General features: G+C 43.6%; 2 protein-coding genes across 15 annotated transcripts in view; one reads left to right on the top strand and one right to left on the bottom strand.

The window, feature by feature from the left end:
* Positions 1-6,224, top strand: part of TGFB3 (transforming growth factor beta 3) — a 28,834-nt gene extending 22,610 nt beyond the window's left edge. For all 3 annotated transcript variants that reach the window (XM_047794901.1, XM_047794900.1, XM_047794899.1), the window contains 3 exons: positions 1,621-1,789; positions 3,935-4,088; positions 4,982-6,224. In XM_047794901.1, the coding sequence (XP_047650857.1) occupies positions 1,621-1,789; positions 3,935-4,088; positions 4,982-5,140 (482 nt within the window). In that variant the 3' untranslated portion in view covers positions 5,141-6,224. The remainder of the gene's footprint in view (positions 1-1,620; positions 1,790-3,934; positions 4,089-4,981) is intronic.
* A 2,905-nt stretch (positions 6,225-9,129) lies between these two features.
* Positions 9,130-22,258, bottom strand: part of TTLL5 (tubulin tyrosine ligase like 5) — a 310,092-nt gene continuing 296,963 nt past the window's right edge. For all 12 annotated transcript variants that reach the window (XM_047794889.1, XM_047794885.1, XM_047794888.1 and 9 more), the window contains one exon: positions 9,130-9,775. Coding sequence is in view for 11 of the 12 variants with exons in the window: in XM_047794888.1 (XP_047650844.1) it covers positions 9,688-9,775 (88 nt within the window). In the remaining variant the exon portion in view is untranslated. The remainder of the gene's footprint in view (positions 9,776-22,258) is intronic.

Genomic DNA, 22,258 nt, shown 5'->3' with positions numbered 1-22,258 from the left:
TTTTGTACTTGAGGGGTTCCGCCTTGCCTCCTACGCAAGGAGTGTGCCTTTCAGTTCATGGCAGTTGAGGCCACATTAGCATCTGGAGGGCAGTGTCATGGTGATGAGAGCCCTGACAGGATGCGGGCAAGCTGGTCCACTTCTCTGAGCTCAGTCGGTAAAATGGAAGTGAGAGACCCTCTTTCACGGGGTTGTCACAAAATTAAATAACAAATGTGAAACAGTGACGGATGCTCATGAAATAACACTTGTCTTCCCTTTCCCTAAAAGAAATGAACGTTGGTGGCTGTGAAGTCGAGTGCTCTGACTGCTGGACTTGCCACATGTCGCAGGGCCCACCCGATCAGTCATCTGGGTGTGAAACGATGGCTTCGGGCCTCAGGGGTTTGGGCTGAGATGGCAAAATAGTTGAGAGTCATTTCTGGTTTTGCCAGTCTCTGGATTTCAGGGAAGTTCCATTTTCCTTTCAGAGCCCCGCTTCGGGTAACTGAGGCACACCTGAGGCCAGGTGGTTTGTCAAGGTCAAAGCAACCAAGTCAAAGCCTGAGATCAGAGGCAGGTCTGGAAAAAGGGGCAGGCCTCTCTTGGATTTCCAGCCCTGGGCAGTTCTTTCACCCATCATGGGCTTTGTTTCAGAGCCTTTTTTTTTTTTTTTAATTTTCAAAAGCAGAGCATTTGACATCCTAATCACAGAACCACAGAACCTAAGAGCTCCAAAGAACTGTGGCATCCTTACCTACAGGCCAGGTTAGGGTGAAACCCTCTCACTTTGGTAAACAGTCATCTTGTTCATCAATATTTTCAAAAAAGGAAATCTGAGATCCAGTTTCCCGTTTATCTTGCAGTCCCAGGGCCCCTGCACGAGGTCCCAGTCCCTCCTGTCACCATGCAAACTCAGCTCCTCACGTTCCTGTCCCTAGTGGAGATGGACAACAGCTGGCAGCTGTCACAAAAGAAATCTTCTTTTAGTTCAGACTCTTTCTAATGCAGTTTTTAGTCTTTGCAGATGAAATAGCAGGTTTTCCTTCCAGAGTTTGTCTGCTAAGCTGTTTATCATACACTTCCTGATCTCATCTGAGTTTTACAGAAGAAACACTTTTGAAACTCTAAGTGCAGTTTGAATGTTAACAATCATTCATTCTGGTTCCTCTGGTTCCCGTCCGAACGATCTTAACTTGTGACACTTTAAATCATAGGTGAAACTTCTGCGCCATCTTGACCAGTTCAGATTATAAGAGAAACTCATACCCTAAGCTCTAGGTCTCAGAATCTAAACTGACAGCCCAAAGGAATGTCTTAGCACTGCCCAGTGACAGGGAGGCTTCATGGTCCCTGAAGGTCCCCCAGGAGGCATCTTGAGAAGGGCCCTCTGCCCTCTGGAAGATGTATGCACAGCAGTCACGGGGGATTCAATCAGGGGCATCGTACGGGTTCCCTGGATATAGGCTCCTCCGCCTCCACCGGGTTCCTTCTGGCAGTTGGACGTTAGCATGATGCTGCATCCTACCCTCGGCTCCCTCGCAGACTGCTCCATCCCTCCTCCTGAGCAGGGACGAGAAAGCAGCCTCCCCCACCCGCCCTCCTCAAACAGGGGACCGTCACCTTCCACCCCTTCTGCAGGTGTGGACAGTGAGGATGATCCGGGCCGTGGAGACCTGGGGCGACTTAAGAAGAAGAAGGAACACAGCCCTCATCTAATCCTCATGATGATTCCTCCAGACCGGCTAGACAACCCAGGCCTGGGGGCTCAGAGGAAGAAGCGGGCCCTGGACACCAACTACTGCTTCCGGTAAGCCTGGGCCCACCTGGCCCCCGTGACCTCCTACACAATGCTGACTGTGTGCCTCCTGGGGGTCAGGCCCCGGGCTAGGCTGTGCCCAGTTGAGGGTCCCTGATGCGTTTCACAGAAATCCCAATGATGATCTAGCATCTCTTACAAGTCTCTTTCTGTTGTTCTGGGAGCACCGCTGTTTTTCCGCAGCTCAACTCTGGAAGGGTCTAGACAAAGCAGAGGAGGAGGAGGAGGATGCTGCTAAAGCGCTTTGGATTGGAGAGGCTTAGCCTCTCCATGGTTTTCATGGTTGAAAGTGACTTGTAGGGTATGTTTGTGTGGCGGGGAGATTCAGGCAGAGATTTCCATTAAAGAAGGGCTCAGTTCCCCACGAAGGGGCCAAGGATACTACGGGATGAGGGAAAATCGGATGGTCTCCATGTGCAGCAGGGAATTTGAGCTCGAGAAATTACAACCTGAATCGGAAGGAGTGGGGCGGCACTGTAAAGAGATGAAAAAAGAGCATCCTCTCTTACTTCGGGGTAGTTTGGTTTCTCACTTATAAGGGAAGGGGAATAAAAAAAAGCACATATAGCAATTACTGAAAGGTAGAAAATGACCACATCCACGGGAAGGTCTCAAGTTCTTTACGATATGGAACAGGAGCTCCTCTATGGATGCAGGAAAGGTGTCAAAGGGTGTGGAATTGGAGCTGAGTCTTCAGGGATGAGTGAGGCTTGGGTACATAGGGATGTGAGAGGAGGAAGCACTTCCAGTAAAGGAGGGAACATGAATGGGCCGGTTTGGCTGGAGAGGAGGATACCCGGAGCTGGGAAGAATGAACTGAGAAATCTTTATAGAGTTGGAACCATGACTTCTGGATGAGCTGAGGATGTCGAGCTTGGGGAACAGGACGTGAAGGAGAGGCAGTGTGGTTGCCTCCAGCCGTCTGAAGGTGGCATGTCGATTTGTTCTGTGTGGCTCTTAGTCAATTAGGAACGGATGCTCTTGGCTGCAAGTGACAGTGGCTTAAACCACAGAGGATTTCCTGTTACCAAGAAGCGTGTAGCAGCAGGTCCAGGATTGGTCTGGCTGCTTACTTATACCCTTGAGGACACAGGCTTTCTTTCTCTCCAGGCTGCCAGGCTCAGTATGTTGGCTTTTCATCTTCTTGCTTATGGTCACAGTGACTGCCAGAGCTTCAGGCATCTTGTCCATGTTCGAGACAAGAAGAGGAGGGAAAGAGCAGAACCAGCAGCTTTCCTCTTCCATCTGTGACTGAAAGAATCGAATATCTTTGCCAGAATTTGCCCTCACCCACTGCATATTTCTTCTTAGATATGACTGGTCATTGCTGGGTTACATGTCCATCCCTACCTGCAAGGGAGGCCAAGAAAACAAGTGTCTGGGGTTCCAGGCTGTGATAGGAGGTGGCAAGGGAGGGGGACTGGAATGGCTTGAGTAGCTAAACAAAAGCATCTGCTATGGTTCACTTTTGGAACCCACAAAAGCCAGCTTTTGGCCAATAGTTGCCTTGGGTAGAGGCAAATTCTAGGTCTCAGTAGATATAGATGTACAGGCCAGATGCCCACTTGGCAAGAGGTCTTGCCAAATGGATTTCCGTAGGCAACAGAATTAAAGCGGCCTGATGATCACATGTGGGGTAATCCAGGAATCATGAGTCTCCCAGAAGGATGCCTTGTTTTGATTCAGTAGCTTCTAGATTTAGACAAAGCAGTCATCTTCTAGAGAATACAAGCTGTGTACATTAGATAGAAGGTAAAAATAAAGCCAACCTCAACAAAACTGAGCTGGCTAATAGCATTCAGTGCTGGATTTTATGTGAGGCACTTTAAGTCTTGGTTTTAATTTGCAATGTAAAAGGGGCAGGGCAACTTTTGCCTCTTTTCTCTTCTTCACACATTATCACTGTATGTAGGTATCTGTGCCTATGTTCTTGGGATCCTGGTCTTCAAACAGGAAAATGCTCTTGCAGCTAATATAGATCAGTGCACCTGAACCTGGGATTCTACTGATTAGAACCACCTCTTACGATGACCAGTAAAGACGCCAAGTGCAAATAAGGAAGCCATTTATGAAGTTTTTCATATTGGTGATTTCGTTTCAGGTTGATCTTCTATAAATTTGTTGTTGTTATTGCAGCAATTTGGAGGAGAACTGCTGTGTGCGCCCTCTCTACATTGACTTCCGACAGGATCTGGGCTGGAAGTGGGTCCATGAACCTAAGGGCTACTATGCCAACTTCTGCTCAGGCCCTTGCCCGTACCTCCGCAGTGCAGACACAACCCACAGCTCGGTATGGAGCAGGGGCAGGCTGTATGCGGGCGCCGGGGGCTATTAAAAGCATGCATGAAGCGCTGTGTGCTAAATGAGCAGATGCCGACCTGGCGGTCTGTGTACCATCCCTTTGGTGAGGGTTCTGAAACTGGCACATTGGCCCAACTCTAGTGGGTCACAATTTACCCTTTAAAATTTCATCCATAGTTTCAACCAGACTTTTAATTTGCTTTTCATACTATGGAACTTGATTGGCTGTCACAAAGCCACCCTCTATGTCAGAGATGCACGTGGCCGGCAGGGAATGCTGGGGTTAAAAGGCTTCTACTAGCAGATAAAGAACTCTCATCATTCTAGCCTTTTGAATGTAGAAAAGTTATTTTGAAAGACAATAGGAAGCGCCTAGAAGAAGGAAAGAGAAACAAAGGGAAGCGAGGGAGAGAGGGAAGACTCTGAAACTAGCTTGTTTTTCCCTCAAGGGGAATCCAAGAGAGGGCAGTATTTGGGAAGCATATTTCCTTACAGCTCCTTCCTACCGTGTCCGAGTGGGGCCCCATCCTCTGGCCCTTACTGAACGGCCCAAGGCCGTGTTTAGTGAGAACGTACCAAAGTGACCAGTTACAACTAGGAAGCACCAATATAGGGCTGTTTGTTCACAGCCAAGAGAATTTCATGATCCATTCAAAGCCCCCTAGTAACTGGGTTTTGCTCATGCCATGTGCAGCATCCCGTGTGGGTGAACGGCAACCACTGACTTACCCAAACCATGTTCTGCCAATTCCTCTGAGGCGGCATTGGTGCCCGGTTTGCCACTTGTTCAGTCTCTGGAGCAGCCCCCAGACCCCACGGGATCCCTGGGCCCCAGGCCCCAGGCCTGGCTCTCCAGGCCCTAAGTGACGCATCCCTCTGCAGGTGCTGGGGCTGTACAACACCCTGAACCCCGAAGCCTCGGCCTCTCCGTGCTGTGTGCCCCAGGACCTGGAGCCCCTGACCATCCTGTACTACGTCGGGAGGACCGCCAAGGTGGAGCAGCTCTCTAACATGGTGGTGAAGTCCTGCAAGTGCAGCTGAGCCCCGCCTGCCACCCAGAGAGGGAGGAGAATTGCCACTGCCTGCCTGCCTGCTCCTTGGGAAACACAAAAGCAACAGACCTCACCTCGAGGCCTGGAGCCCACAACCTTCAGCTCCACGCAAGTGGCCGAGACGGAGGTTCCCTTTCGGAACATTTCTCTTTCTTGCTGGCTCTGAGAATCACTGTACTAAAGAAAGTGTGGGTTTGATTAGGGGAAGGTTGAACTCTTCAGAACACACGGATTTTCTGTGACGTAGACAGAGGTGGTGGGGACAAAGGAAGAGGGATGGCAAGCGGATGCCGCGTGGGGACATGGGATTTGGGATACCCAAGGGAGGAGGAAGGGCAGAGAATGGCCAGGACAGGGCCAGACTGGAAGATGCTTGGAGCTGAGGTCAGATGGCTCATCGCCGCCCCAAGTCTGCTCTAGGGAATCTGGATTACGTCATACAAGGCAAGTGTTTTTCTTCAGACAGATTCCCAAGACAAAGTCCCAGAACTGTACCTTATACTTACCTGGGGTTAAGGACAAATCTGTTAGTTTTGCAAATTGTCCCATGGACATCAGTCAGCATCAAGGGTCACTACAGGGAGAAAATCCAGGTAAAGTAGTTCCCGGGCCGTCCACTATATTGGGCCCTATGGATATGCTGAACTCAGAAGCAGAGGGTGGGAAATTAACCCTCTCTGTTCTGCCCCCTGGGTTCCTCCTCTCGCCTTCTTCCTTGATTGTATTTCTCCTTGGACATTTGGCTAGACACCTTCCAGGTCAGGGCGCACATTTCTGGAGTGTGGGTCTGTGCAGCCCTGGGGCATTATGGGTTTCCTCTCCTGACCCCTCCAAGACCTTGTGCTCATCTGGTGTTCCTGGAAGCAGGTGCTACAATGTGTGAGGCGTGCGGGGAAATTGCACACGTGCCACACAATGACTTGGCCCCAGATGCATAGACTGAGGTATAAAGACAAATACAAATATTACTCTCAAAAATCTTTGTATAAATAAATATTTTTTGGGGAATCTTGGATCGTTTCATCTTCTGGAAGATTGTTTCTAAACAATAAAGGCCTTATTCTAAGGTGTAAGTCTGACTTGCTAAGTATCCTTAATTACCCTCTTCTTAATGCCATGCTCGCATCTACTAATCAGAGGTGACTGGAATCTCATGCACTGAATACACTGCTGGCTTTGCAAACCCCAGACGGTGGCACACCGTGCTGCCTCCACCGCTGGAGAGGACTGCACTGCTGTCTGTGTCCCCTTCCCTCTTGCAGGGCATGTTTTTCTCAGGCACACAGAGGCTGCGCGCGGCTCAGATTAGCAGGAAGTATATGCATCTGACCTCCATTTAACAGCAGGCAATATCACTTGGTGTGAATCCTCGCATATGGAAATATGCTGGTTTGCAAATTCACTATAAATGACCAACATCGCCAGTTTTGAAAATATCATCTCACCCTCAAAATCAGGTGAGAATTAGAGAAACTGTCTGTGGCACATGGCCTAAGAATATGAGGCTGATTCTGTTCTCAAGCTGAGGCCAGGGGAGCTCACCAGGGACTCCTATTCAGAGGAGGGGCCTCTTGCCAGGGATCTGGAGATGGGAGAGGCAAGGAAAGCACAATCCCGTAGTTCTCTCTAGAGGTCACTGATATCTGAGCAACACAGAATTGTTTTGTGGTTTCATGTCCACCTGAAGCAACTATTTGCAGGGAGTGAGGAACCACGTGCCAGTTCCTGAAAAGCATGTTTCTCCATTGAAATCACTTTACCACTGGTTAAAAAAAAAAAAAAAAATCCATCCGAAGCTAGAATTTACAAGGTGAAGGATGTGCACAATACGTTTGCACCTGTGTGTGTGTGTGTGTGTGTGTGTGTGTGTAGGTACGTGTATACCTTGCTCCTTCTGGAGTTGTCCCAAATTGAACTCAAGAATTTGGTCAGCAAGACTTTTTTCCTGCTTTGTCTATGCCCAGCCAATTCTAAGAGCTCCTCACTTAGCCTCTATCCCATGTGGCTCCCATTTATTTCTGCATTTTGGGGGCAATGCCCCCGCCCTGAAATCCTGGCTGGTGGATTGCGTTCCATCTGACCCATGGGAGCCACTGGGTCTGGAGAGGGGAGGCAGCATGCCTAGCTCTTCAGCCACAGCCAGAGCTACCCCAAATCGCAGAGTCTCTTCACGGATGGCAGTTATGCTCAAGTTTCGGTGGGCTTGAGAACCACACAGTGCTTATTTAAAATGGACAGTTTCAGGCTGCAGCTTTAGAGATGTCTTTAGGACTCAGCTTACCTAAAACTATATTTTGAGAAGCAGGGCCTTATACCTGACATCGTTGGTCCGTGAGGCTTAAATAAGGAAGAGGGAAATAATCTTCCTTTTTATCTAGCCTCAGAGGACATGCCCAGAATGCTGGCCTGTGGTTCATCCTAACAAATCAAGGCAATGAGCAGTGTTTCCCGAAGCGTCCCAAAGAAAATAGAACGGTCATTCCAAAGCTGCCTTTTATGTTAGAGCTCTATTCTTATCTTACTCAGATGATGCAAACATGGGCAGGGGTCTGAGGCCCAGCCTCCCCATTACTCACGCCACTTATAGGCCCCATAGAGACTTGAACCACCGTCTGTCCACCTTTAAAGATACACGCTTGTTTTGGGGAAGGTAAGGAGGGAGGATCATGTGATTTGCCTGTTTTATTACCCGGTCGAGTTCCGGGAGTAATGACATTGAGGCACTTGGGTACATGAAGGGAGAGAGCTGAAGCCTGATCTTATGCCTGATCAGCACGTGACGCCCCCAGTGAGAAATTTGCTTGAGGATGCAATTCTGGTGGTTTCCTAGGGCAATTCCAAACACTCTAGCTGCTTGGCTCATACCCTCTTACGCTTTTTCAAAAGACCCACGTGGTGAGGCTCCCCAAACACCTTATTTCCCAATTCTACACATCACAGGGGACTAGGAGAGAATTTTAATCTGTCTCCCCACCAGTTCATAACCAAGACAGTCCTCACACTGTTAACCAGAAGTCCCAGGAACATCTGGAACACATTCTCTCTGCTCTCCTGCAGCTGAGAGACCTTACCCCTCACAAGCAGACGGAGTGTGCCAGTGCGCTCAGACCTGTTGGATTCACTAAGAAAGCAATCGAGTCCCTCTTTCTCTGCCTTTTCGGGTGTCCTTTTTTTTTTTTAGTTTCAATGTTTAATCTATAGCATCTCGTGGAAACCCCAGATGCTGGATTCTCACCCGACGACTCCCTGCGGCAGCTAGGTCAGCCTTCAGTGGGCTCTGCAGCCCACCTTTCAGCCTTTTCTTCAGTGGAAGCCAGAGAGAGGACCTGGGACAGAGGAGGAAGCAAGAGAGCAGAGGTCAAGCAGAAAGCAACGGGGCTGTGGGGCAGTGTTCGGACGCACTGTTTAGGTGAACACTGTACAACTGGCCACAGCCCCATGTGCCACTGGAGGGCCTGTCTGCCATGGTCTGATAATGGAGGCACCTGCCAGTACCAGCTTTCCTGTGCGGGAGCTGCCCTGGGAAACAGACTGGACCATCTGCTGAGACCAAATATAAGAATGAAATATCTCTTTAGAGCTCAGATTTCATTTTCTTTTTTTCTTTTTTCTTTTTGTCTTTTTGCCTCCTGTGGCATATGGAGGTTCCCAGGCTAGGGGTCGAATCGGAGCTGTAGGCACCGGCCTACAACACAGCCACAGCAACTTGGGATCCGAGCTGCGTCTGAGACCTACACCACAGCTCATGGCAACGCTGGATCCTTAACCCACTGAGCAAGGCCAGGATTGAACCCACAGCTTCATGGTTCCTAGTCAGACTTGTTAACCACTGCACCATGACGGGAACTCCTAGAGCTCAGATTTCTTAACTGAAGTTTGAAAAACTGCCTGACAATGAAATGAAATAAGTTGGTCCCCTTTTCAGTCTTGTCTGTGAATACTGACTGTTGGGAAATTAGTAAATGGAAAAAAAGAAAATAAAAATAGACTTACTTTATTAATTTTAGAAATCAATAATTCCAAAGGGTACCTTTACCATGGCTCAGGTGGTCAGCAGCACACTGATTTTTCTCTTCTCTCTGGGAACCTCATGATGTAAGCGCCCCCTTCCCCTAAACCCTCTGGAAAGGGAAGAACAACTTTGGTAGATAATGTTGTTGGGATTTTAGGCTTGTAGGAGGTAAAGTTTAATACTGCAGTCTGGAAAAGAAGAGGAAGCAAAATGCAAATAGCCAAAGAGCCTCTTTTATATCATCTCTGTGTGGTAGCAGGAGAGGGGCAGAGAAGACCTAAGCGGGGGTGGGGGTGGTGGTGAAAGGGGAAAAAGATACACATGTGCTCTGATGGGGTATATCACGCATCAGCTGAATGTCCCCAAGCCAAGTTCCATCGAAAGCCAGCTGAGAGGTTTTCCTGTCGTCTCAGGAAAAGTCTGGATTGGCGATAGGCAACCATCTGCCGCCACTTCTGCTGGAAGGCATTGGGGACTGAGGCAGCAGAAAATACTCTGGACCCCTTGCAGCGCTGGTGGATGCTTCACTGGCAGTCACACACCAGGAGGATGGCATAGTGAGCAAGTTTTTCCTCCTCGTCTTTGTGGTTCATCTTTTGGTGTGAGTAGGATCTGCAAGAGACAGTCACCACTAAGTGTCTGAAATGATGGGGGGGAGGGGTTTATTAATCGATAGCAAGGCTTGGATTAGTTGGCATTACTGAAGAATAAAGTAGCTGTGGCCCCAACAGATGAAGGTCACCTTGAAATAGAAAACTATTCATTTTAACTATTTTTGTTGGAAACCACTCGAAAACACTCCCATTCTTTTTGTGTGTGCGTAGTTTTCTTAGTTTCTCCCTGAACCCCCCATGAGAACATTTTCTCCCTCTTGCTTCGTAAATAGAAGATGCCAAATAAGTCAGCCTTTTCTAGAAACTTAGAGTCAGCATTATTAGCATTCGATATTGAACTGCATGGAAAAAGTGCTCTATGTACACTTTCAGACTGTCTAAATCTTCCCTACATGTCAGGTTGTCAGCTAACACTCTGCCTTGTACAACTGCCTTGTACCCCTGCCCCCATCCCCCCAATACACGCCTACACCCACCTCCCAGTTTAAGAAAGGAACATTTCCGTGACCCCAAATCTCCTATGAGACCCTCCCAATTCTTTCCCATTCCCCTGCTATTCTAAATTTTGTGTATATCTTTCTCTTGTTTGCTTTTTAAAATCAGGTTTATTTACTACATACACTTACATCACTAAATCCTATACTGTTGAGTTTACGTGGTTTTGAATTGTATGGTGCTATTTTATTACATGACTACTCTTATATGTGATCTCAGCACACAACTGGAAGAATTTCTTTAGATAGATACTTAGGAGTGGAACTGCCGGGTCAGAAATACTTGCATCTTCAACCCTCTAAAAATAATGCCAGATTATTTCCATAGTGGTTTATACCAACTTAGACCCCTCTGCCAGTGGATGAGCTTACTCCCCATCCCACCTCCTCAATGAAGAAGTGGCACTGCCTGACTTAAAAACTTTTGTGAATCAAGTGAGGATACGATGGTGCCCTACTGTGGTCTTAATTAGCACCTGCTGGCTTAGGAATGAGGCCGAGGATCTTTTCAAGCATCTAGTATTGCACATACATGGTTTTTCTTTTGTGAAATGCTTGGACGTACCTTTTTCTTATTTTCCTATTGAGTTGTTGCTTCTTGAGGCTTATAAGCAGCTTTATTGAGATGTGATTCCATACCATACAATTTACCCATTTAACATGTACAATACAGTGGCTTTTAGTATATTCAGAGTTGTGCACCCCTCATCACAATCAGGTCTAGAACATTTCCACTGAAAGGAAATGAAAGCCCTTATCTCAGCCATCATCCCCACACATTTCATCCCCTAGCCCTAGGCCTCCATTAATCTACTGTCCCTATAGATCTGCCTATTCTGGACATTTCATATAAGTGGAGTCATACATGTGGTCTTAGGTGTCCGTCTGCTCTCCCTTACCATAGTGTTTTCAAGGGTCATCCACCTGCAGCATAAATCGGTACTCTATTCCTGCCTATGGCTAAGTAATATTCCATGTTGCGTATACTACATTGTATTTATCCACTCATTAGTTGACGCGAGTTTGAACTGTTTCCACTTCCTAGTTATTATTAATGATGCTGCTATAAACATTCATGTACGAGTTTTTGTGTAGACATACGTTTTTATTTCTGTTGGGTTACATATGTTAGAATGGAATTGCTGTGTTACATGGGAACTCTGTTTTATGGTATGAAGATCTGCCAAACTGATTTCCAAAGCAATTGCACCATTTTACATCATTCCCGTTGGCAGTATGTAAAGCTTCCAATTTTTCTCATCCTCACCAACACTTGTTCGTCTTTTATTCTTTTTTTTTTTTTTTTGATTATCGCCATCCTGGTGGGTGTGTGTTTTTCCCTAGGCAGCACCCACAACATGTAGATATTCCCAGGTCAGGGATTGAAACCGAGCCTACAGTCACAGTAGTGACAATGCTGAGTCCTTAACCATTAGGCCACCTGGACACTCCATTGACTTATGTCTCCCCAGTGACTAATGTTGAGAATATTTTCATAAGCTTATAGGCACTGTATACCTTTTTTGGAGAAATGCCTCTTCAGTTTTTTTTGCCCATTCAAAAAACTGAGTTGTGGGGTTCCCTTGTGCCATAGTGGGTTAAGGAACTGGTGTTATCACTGTAGTGGCTCAGGTTGCTGCTGTGGCACAGGTTCAGTCCCCAGCCTGGGAACTTCCATGAGCTGCAAGTGCAGCAAACAAGCAGACAGGCAAACAAACAAACAATTTTAAAAATTGAGTTGCCTTTTAAATTACTGAGTTGTAAGACTTCTCTATATATTCTAGATACAAGTCCCATACCACATACATGATTTGCAAATATTTTCTCCCATTCTGTAGGTTTTCATTTCAATTTGATGGTACAAAATTTAAACATTTTGATGATGTCCAGTTTGCCTATTTTTCCTTTTGTTACTTATGCTTTTGATGTCATATCTAAGGAACCACTTACTGATTTAAACATTTTGATGATGTCCAGTTTGCCTATTTTTTCTTTTGTTACTTATGCTTTTGATGTCATATCTAAGAAACCACTTACTGATTTTTTAAAGTTCTTTGCTTAATACCTGGATCCTAATTTTTTGAGGGGGTGTTATAAACACCTTCACCTAGTTTGTGACTTCTTCACTCTCTTTAGGGTATCTTTTTTTTTTTTAAAGATATTGTTTCATGATTTATTAATTTAGAAGGAAAGTCCTACTCAGAGATAAAAATTAGATTGCATTTAGATATATATTAACAAGTGACTTTTTCAGAAAGTGATTTTGTTTTAAATGTTAAAACCTCAGAAAATCCAGGGCAGTCTCCATCAAAATTGTTTCATTTAAAGCCTTTTGAAAATGAAAAATTTCAAACGTCCACAAAAACTAGAAGAGTATAAGACACATCCCTGTTCCAATCTTCTCTCCACCTTTTTTTTTTCCCAGAATACTTCAAAGCAAACCCAAGAAAACAAATCATTTCACCCATAAATACTTCAGCATGTATCTCTAACAGAAAAGAACTTAAGGACAAAAGGAAAACAAAACAAAACAAAACAAAACAAAACAAAAAAGCCACAATATCTTTTTGGTGTCTTAGAATAGAAATTCTTAATTTGAACAAAGTCAAACAATCAATGTTCACCTTTCTGGTCTGTACTTTTTGGGTCTGATGTAAGGAATCTTTCCTTACATTATGGTCACAATGTATTGTCCTATAATGTCTTATAACAGGCACTTTTGTCTTTTGTATTTAAGTCTCTAATCCAACCTAAAATGAAGCACACATCTACTTTCACTTTTCCCCACAAAATAACTGTCCTGGCATTATTTATTGATAAAGCCATCCTTTCCTCTAACCCATCCTTTAACTGCAGTATCTCTAACATAAACTATTTCTGAATAGAAGACCAGTTTTCCATGCCAACACCACACTCTCTTAATTACTGCAGCTTGGTAATAATCTTGAGAATAATTCTTGGTTTCTGGTAAGACAAGTCACGCATGGCCCTCTCTCTCTTTCATTCCCATCCTTTAGGATTAAGGCTGATGCTTGGCCCTTTTTTCTCCCATGTAAATTTTAGAATCAGCTTGTCAAATTAAAAAAAAAAAAAGAATGACTAATACCCCTTTCAAACTAAAGATCAATTCTGGGGAGAGCTGACATCTTATCAACCAACTTCATTTATGAATATCTCTCTCTCTCTCCATTAATGTGCTTTTTCTAAGTGACTCTTCATAGGGTTTTATAATTTTTAAAATAATAAGTTATTTTAAGTCTCTTTTAGATTTCCCCTTAGGTACATGATATGTTTTGATGCTTATAACTTTGATACAAAAGGTATCTTTTCTAAAATCACATGTTCTACCTGTTTGTTGCTCATCTAAGAAATGTAATTGATTTTGGAAAACTCTTATAAAGCTAATGATTTATTTGAACATTTGTTTTGGTTTTCCAATCAGACAAATACGTTGTGTGAGAATAATGACAGACTGCTTCTTCTTTTCTGATTCTAGGTCATTTCCCCACCCCACCCCCTTGGTTCTACCTTCCTGACCAAGACTTTCAGTACAACGTTCAACATGAGAGCTGGGCACTCTTGCCTTGCTCTGCATCTTAGAGGGAAAGTTTTTGGTTTCTCAACTAATAGAATGATGGTTGCTGTTGGTTTTCTGTAGAGATACTCTATGATTAGGTTCCCTTCTATTCTTAGTGAGCTAGGAATCTTTTTTTAAGTCATGAGGACACTGAATCTTATCAAAATGCTCATTCTCTATCTATTGAGAGGAGCATATGATTTTTTTTACCCTTTAATCTGTAATTGTAGAAAATCAAATTAGTCAATTTTTAAATATCAAACAATCCTTGAATCTCTGATATGGACCCAACTTGATCATAACACACTGTCTTTTTTTAAAATTTATTTTTTATTTTTTTTCTCTATAGAGCTGCATCCCCAGCATATGGAAGTTCCCAGCCTAAGGGTCAAATTGGAGCTGCAGCTGCTGGCCTACACCACAGTCACAGCAATGCAGGATCTGAGCCACGTCTGTCACCTACACCATGGCAAGACTGGATCCTTAAACCACTGAGTGAGACCAGGGATCTAACCCGCATCTTCATGGATACTAGTTGGGCTCGTTAACCGCCAAGCCACAGGATGAACTTCCCACATTGCCTTTTTGAATACTGCTGGACTTGGTTTGCAGATGTTCTATTCAGAATTTTTGCATTTATGTCCACAATTAAGAAGACCTTTTAATTTTAGAACTTGTGGGGGGGCTGTCCTTATAAGGTTTTGATATTAAGATAATACCAGGAGTTAGGAGATGTGCCTTTTTTCCCTCTACTCTGGAACAGTTCGTAGATGATTGGTGTATCTGATCCTCAGATGTCCAGCAAAACAATAAAAGCTTAGTGTTGAATTTGTGCCAAGATTCTTGTTCGATTCAATTTCCTAATTAAAAGAATATGTGGACTTTACATTTCTCTTGAGTAAATTTTTCTAAGTTAAATATGAAAACTGTATCCATCTCACCAAGTTTTAAAAGTGTATCAGAAAAAGGTTATTCATACTATCTTCCTACAGTCTGTTTAATCTCTGCGGGATGTATATAATAATGTCTCTAATTATTCCTCACGACTGTATGTTTATTTTCTATTTTATTGATTTCTTCTTTCATCCTTATTACCATTGAATTTACTTTTTTCTTTTTTGAACAACCTAAGTCAGATATTTAGCAATTGATTTTCAGCTTCTCCCCTTTCCCTAGCATAACATTTCCTTTAATATTGCTTCTTAATATCCCTCAGGTTAGTGCACTTGCGGCACATGGGAGTTCCCAGGCCAGGTATGGAATCGGAGCTGCAGCTGCCGGCCTATGCCATAGCCACAGCGATGTGGGATCTGAGCCGCGTCTGTGACCAACACCACAGCTCACGGCAATGCCAGATCCTTAGCCCACTCAGTGAAGCCAGGGATCAAACCTGTGTCCTCATGGATACTAGTCAGATTTGTTTCCCCTGAGCCACGATGGGAACTCCCCAAACAGTATTTTCTAATTATGATTTCTTCGATGTTAACTCTTAGTTTCCAAACATACGTGGATTTTCCAGTTGTCTTCCCGCTCCCCCCCACCCCAAACGTCCACAGCATGCAGAAGTTCCCTGGCCAGGGACTGAACCTGTGCCATAGCGGTGACCCAAGTCACTGCAGTGACAACGGTGGATCCTTAACCTTCTGGGCCACAGGAGAACTCCTCCAGTTGTCTTTGTTTTGACACTGTGATCAAGGAATAAGGTCTTTGAAATGTGATTTAAGGCCTCATACATAGTTTCTGCAAATACTCCATGGACACTTGCAAAGAATGTCTATTAGGCACTTAGTTCGATGTTCTATACATACCTATTATATTGAGCCTGTTAATTTTGTGGTTCAAATTTCTGAAAACATAATTGATTTTCAGACTGCTTGATCATGTAGTTACTGAGTTACATGAAAACATTCCATTATGAAGATGGGGTTGTCTATTTCTCTGTGGTTCTGCTAAGTTTTTGCCCAATACATTTTCCGTAAATATGCATTTTATTTAATTTTAAAAATCAGTAAGTATACTAGTTAAAATAAGTCAACAAGAAAAGGTTAACTACTTTCCTGGTGAATCTGTAGATCTTTTAGCCATAATGTAGCAATCCTCTTTATTTCTCAATATGCTTTTTGCCTTAAAATCTATTTTGCCTGCTGACTATAACTACATCCCCTTTGTATTTTTCCAACCTTTGGCCTTCATTCTCTCATCCTTTTTATATACTTAGGTTTTAGATGTGTCTCCTTCAAAGAGCCTAAAGTTGGATTCTTAAAAATCTAGGCTGACAATATATCCTTTTTTGGTCGACCATTTCTCCTAATTGTTACATTAGAAATCAGGCTCCCCAACCGCCCCCCTCGCTCGCCCCCGATGGCCCGCACTTCCCTCAACGTGGAAGTCCTGTCCTTGGCCCCTAAGTCCTTCATGATCTGGCTCCTCATCATCTCTGGAGGCCCCTCTATGCCCTCTCTGCCCCTTGCTCCCTCCACTGCGGCCCCACCAGGCTGCTTGTCTTTCCGGAACGCAGCAGCCAGTGTGCTCTTTGAGGCATGTGCTTGTGCTGTTCCCCGCCTGGAGTTCCCTTCCCCTCGCTCCCTCGCTTCCTTTGGGTCCTCAAACGCCACTCTGCCCCACGACTCTGTTTAGAATAGTGACCTCTTGTTCTCTACCTCCTTTCAGGGCTTTCCCTTTCCTCTAGGACTCTCATGACTACCTAATGCACTATTTGTGTTACTGATGTGGTCTGTTGTCTACCTCTCCTGTCAGGGACTTTTGGTTGTTTTGTGCACTGCTTTGTGCCAGGTGCCCAGTGCCAAGGGCAGTATGCAGCACGCAGCAGATGCTCGGTAAATACTTTCCAATGAATCAGTCTTTGACTCTCACTGGAACATTTAGTGTACTCACATTTTTGTAATTACTAATATTTTTATTTATTTCTATGATTTTTCCCCCCTTTTTTTTTGTCTTTTTAAGGCTGCACCCATGGCATATGGAGGTTCCCAGGCTAGAGGCTGAATTGGAGCTGTGGCTGCCGGTCTACAGCACAGCCACAGCAACTCAGGATCTGAGCCACATCTACTACGGCTCACGGCAACGCCGGATCCTTAATCTGCTGAGCAAGGCCAGGTATGGAAACTGCGTCCTCATGGATGTTAATCAGATTCGTTTCCACTGAGCCATGACGGGAACTCCTATTTCTACGATCTTAAGTTGTGCTTTGTATGTGCTCCACCTTTGCTGTGTTTTCTTTTTCTCCTTATGAATCTATTATTTTTCTCATTCCATTTTCTTTTTACTGCTTTGGAAATTTTACATTTCTAATCTTTGAGAAGTTACTCTATTCATTTTCACATTTGTATCTATGAACTACGTGAGGCTGAAGTTAATATCTTCACCTTTTCATTGCACAGTGTCAGGGGAGACTACCTCAACTCTCTCTTGATTTATATGATATCGATGTTGGATATTTTCATCCTCACCACCTTTTAACCTCACAAGAATATTATCACTTCACTGGTTATTATGTTTATATTTGTCAATATTTTTATCCATTCTTGGCTCGTAATTCCTTCTTGAACCTTAGACCTTTTTTGGGTATCACTTTTCTCTGTTTGAAATATTCTTCAGATTCCTTCTTTTTGTGGAGGTTTGCTAGGGACTAATTCTTTGGAGTTTTATGTGTTGAAAAATGTCTTTATTTCACCCTTATCCTTGAAAGATATTTTTGCTTAAAATACATATCTGGCTTGGGATTTTTTTTTTTTTTTTTGGTCATCAGTCGTAAGATTACACTGTATTTTTGTTTTTACTATTGCTGTTGAGAAATATGCTATCCACCAAACTGGTATTCCTTTGGTAAAGCTTCTTTTCCCTCTAGCTACTTTTAATATCTTTTCTTTGTCTTTGGTATCCTAAAATTTTAGTATGGTGTGTTTAGGGGTGGATTTTTTGTGATTCACTGCAATCTGAGTATCTTTTAATTAGTTTTAGACAATTTTTAGCCATTTCTATTCAAATATTGTCTCTGTCCCATTTTTCTTTCCAGAACTCTGATTAGATGTTCTGGATTCTCACCTGGTTTTCCAACACTTTTTCTTTCTGTACTACATTACAGATAATTTCTTTAAATATATCTTCAGCTCATTAAATCTCTCCTCAACTGGGTCTAATCTGTATATGAGATTTTAAAACTTTAATTATTTTTTTAAAGTATTTTTGTTTTTTCCATTATAGTTGGTTTACAGTGTTCTGTTAATTTTCTACTGTACAGCAAAGTGACCCAGTCACACACATATATACATTCTTTCTCTCACGTTATCTTTATTTTTTCAATCTGAAACTGCCCCTTAGTTCTTCTTCAAATCTGCTTGGTTATAATTTTAATCTCCTGGTTTTACTCATACTTTTATTCCCTCCTGTAATTTCTCTAAACATATGATAAAGTTTTTTTTTTTTAATTGTATGCATGGTAATTTCAGTATCTTAGTCTTTGCAAGTCTGATATTGATATGTTATTTTTGCTGGCTTTTATGGTTCTGTGTTTCCTTATTTGTTTTATAATTTTAAACTGTTATCTCACAGTTCTTAGAACGTTACCTGTGGGATTATTCAAGATATAAGCCGAAGGAGGATTTCGCCAGAAAAAATAAATTTTTTTAATTCTACTGAGTGCCTGGGGCCACCAGTAGCTTAGGACCACCTTAAACTAAAGTCTCAGTGAGAGGTTTTTTGGAGCACCTAGGGAACATGATTCCATGCCCAGGCTGACATGAGGGCCAGCTTGTGATCAGGAATGATCAGAGGAGAGTCCCTACTCCAGCCCCTTCTGTGCTGAGGTTTAAGACAGGCAGTTTTCTTCTAGGGCCTGAGTGGGTGGAGGGGCGGTGGGAGGAGAGGTTTCTATCTGGTTAACCTTCGCATGGGGAACACAGCCCTTAGGGGGTCCCATCTTTAGGTGGAGGGTCTCCAGTTAGACTTTCACCTGGTGATCTGCCTGTTGGCCCTTACGCCTGCCACAATTCTGGTGTACAGCTGCTTCAATCCCTACTCCTGCCTGGTGACCCAGAGCTGGGGTCATTAGGGAAGGAAGGGTACATAGAATAATAATGTTACTGTATTTCCCCCCTCACTGCCTCTGTGGCCATGATTACAGCCCAGCTCTTTTTTTTAGAACCTCAAAAAGCCAGCCATTGTGCCATATGTTATATTCTAGATATAAGGAACTCTGTCTAGTCACTTATGATGGAACACATAATGTGAGAAAAAAGAATGTATACATGTAAGTGTAACTGGGTCACCATGCTGTACAGTGGATATAAGCCAGCCATTGAAGTTAACCCATTCTCTTTTTTGCTTTGCTGTCCTAATGTGGAAAGTGTTTGTTGGTCAAATGTCTAAGGATCATACTGTCTATTTACACACTCACTTGGCATTTCTCAAAGTTCCATCTTACTAGGTGAAACAATAAGCAACATAAACATAAATTATCATCATAATAGCTTTAAAAAAAAATCTCAAGGCACCTATAAAATACATTATTCTGGGAGTTCCTGTCGTGACTCAGTGGTTAATGAATCCAAATAGGAACCATGAGGTTGCAGGTTCAGTCCTTGGCCTTGCTCAGTGGGTTAAGGATCCGGCGTTGCCGTGAGCTGTGGTGTAGGTTGCAGACGTGGCTCGGATCCCGCGTTGCTGTGGCTCTGGCGTAGGCTGGTGGCTACAGCTGCAATTAGACCCCTAGCTTGGGAACCTCCATATGCCGCAGGAGCGGCTCAAGAAAAAAGACAAAAACAACAACAACAAAAAACATTATTCTGGTTTGACAACTATCAGAGTCCAACAAACCCAATTTTTTCTTCCAGCTATCACCAGATTATAGTAACTGCCTTGTGTTTCTTCCTTTTTTTGGGGGGGGGGCTGTACCTGCAGCATGTAGAACTTCCTGGGCCAGGGATCAAATCTGTACCACAGCAGTGACTTGAGCCACTGCAGTGATGCCACATCCTTAACCTGCAGTGCCACAAGGGAACTCCCTGCCTTGTGTTACTTTAACATAGCAAATAAAAGAATTTTAAACATTTACCAAGGTGAAATATACCATGAGAGGCACCTAGGGATGGCGAGGGCACAGCAGATTCACATTCTACTCTCACTTTAAGGCATACATTCCCCAAGCAGAACAGTGGACAGACTTTCCCAAGTTATCTAAATCATTGTTTCTTAAACTGTTTTGGGGGTGGTGGTGGTTAGGGTGAGGGGAGGGGACTGTGTCTGCATGTGTCCCTCATTTCCCCTGCTACACCCTTTTAAGCACAGATACTATGTCTTACAAACCTTCATGTGACCCAAGCTCCCAGTGTTTCTGCCGCGTGAATATTTACACGGGGCTGCTTGATAAATATTTGACTGACTGATGTGGAAAATGACCAATGCATAGCAGTGTTCCTGATGGGAATTAAGAGACTTTCAACTACCAATACAAACTCTGCATCTGCAAATGGCCAAAGGCCTGGTGGTGCTAAGCAGCACCCCAATCCATGCTCCAGACCAGTGCTCCTACTACCAGCTGTCGGAAGGGGACGCAGATTTCCAATGAGATCATCTGACCACGGCTTTTCTAGTTTCATCACGACTTCCACTCCAATAAGGGAGGCCCAGACATCGAACAACATGAACATATAACTGGGATTATTCTTTTCCCTCCAAGTTCTGAAGTGATTCAGAGAAAGAAAAATAAAAACTTATTTTTTAAAATAATCTAAATGTAAAGACTTTTAAAATTGTGCCTCTTAGATTTGTCCCCCAGGCCTTTCCAACTGATCTGAGTGGCCCTGGTAGTAATCTCTGGCAGCATACTGGTTTGGTAAGAGAGGGTGAATGAATCGCTTTATTTATATCCTGAGTGACATTAGAAGAAAGGGACAGCTGGGGAGTGAGGGCCAACCTGCTGGCCCCTCACCTTCCTGGGCACAGTGCTTGTATGCAGGAATGAACAACACAGGCACAAGAACATCAGATCCATTTCATGAAACCCTGCCTGGGTGACACAAAGGCAGCGGGCACAGCTGCAGGGGGTTTGTTGAAAGCAACGGCAGCCCCCGCGGGACTGTGAAATGCAGTCACATGGGAAAAGGAGCTGACTGCCCACGGCAGCACTAGCCTCCTAGGAGTCCTTCTGCATGTCTAATGAGAAACCAGCATGGGCTCAGGTGTACATCCATGGGGGGCGATTACCTCCTACTTGCAAATGAGTGCTGAATAGCTGTAATAAAATGCTATTTTAAGGAATTTTACTGTAAAGAACTGAAGTCATGTAAATGGTACACCTTACTCTTTTAAGGAAGCTATACTCACCTAATTTCCAAAAGTGTATTTAATTCTTACTAACCTGTAAAAACTATGTTACCCTTATGCTGGTTCATTTTCTTACCACGACAAACTCTAAAATGAGCGGGGTAAAGTTACATCGTGGAAGAGGATGATATAAATCTATCTGAATGACTTTCAGATGTCACTCAGTGAAAAGTGTTTCTTGCTTTTAAACTACATTCAGATACTGAGTATCTGAAGGGCAGACCATTTAACATATTTGCTCAGAACTTCTTTTTGCATAAGGGTACTTGATAACTTTCCTTTCGTTAAAATTTAAAAATTCCAAGACGGATCTAAATCACAGTCCTTGGGATCTAATTCTATGATCCATCTACATTCATCTAGTTTTAAAGCAGAATCCACTTAAGCATATCTGATATATATATTTACATATGTTTTATATATTTTTTATGTAATGTCTCTATATAAAATGTTTATATACAATGGACATGTAAATAAAATCTGAATTTATAAAATAAGTCACTAAATCATTACAAGGGAAATTATTTCACAAAAGGTTTCTTTTCTTTCTTTAGATTTAATTTCTTCATAGAGAGTTCCAGAAATGAAGAGTGGTAGAGCAATAAATGCCATGGACCTTGATCTGATTTCTTCTATTCATTAGCCTTCTAATCTTTGTAATTTAATAATGATTATTGTTTTCTAAATATAGGATAAATTCATGCTCACTATAGAAAATCTTTGGTAAGGTTTAAAAATGACTTTTTTTTTTGCTTTTTAGGGCTGCACTAGAGCCCTAAAAAGAGGCTCCCAGGCTAGGGTCTAATCGGAGCTACAGCTGCCGGCCCATGCCAGAGCCACAGCAACGCAGGATCCAAGCCACATCTGTGACCTACACCACAGCTCACGGCAACGCCAGATCCTTAACCCACTGAGCGAGGCTAGGGATCGGAACCCACAACCTCATGGTTCCTACTTGGATTAGTTTCCACTTCGTCACAAATGGCAACTCCTAAAAATGAATTTTTATATAGCTTTGAATTCAAAAGAACTGATGTACAGTGGGATCTTTCCTATTCTAGAACAA

The sequence above is a fragment of the Phacochoerus africanus genome, chromosome 9 (assembly GCF_016906955.1).
Source record: "Phacochoerus africanus isolate WHEZ1 chromosome 9, ROS_Pafr_v1, whole genome shotgun sequence".
Lineage (NCBI taxonomy): Eukaryota > Metazoa > Chordata > Mammalia > Artiodactyla > Suidae > Phacochoerus > Phacochoerus africanus.
Note: the sequence above shows the minus strand (reverse complement) of the source record. Positions and strands in the feature narration are given on the sequence as shown.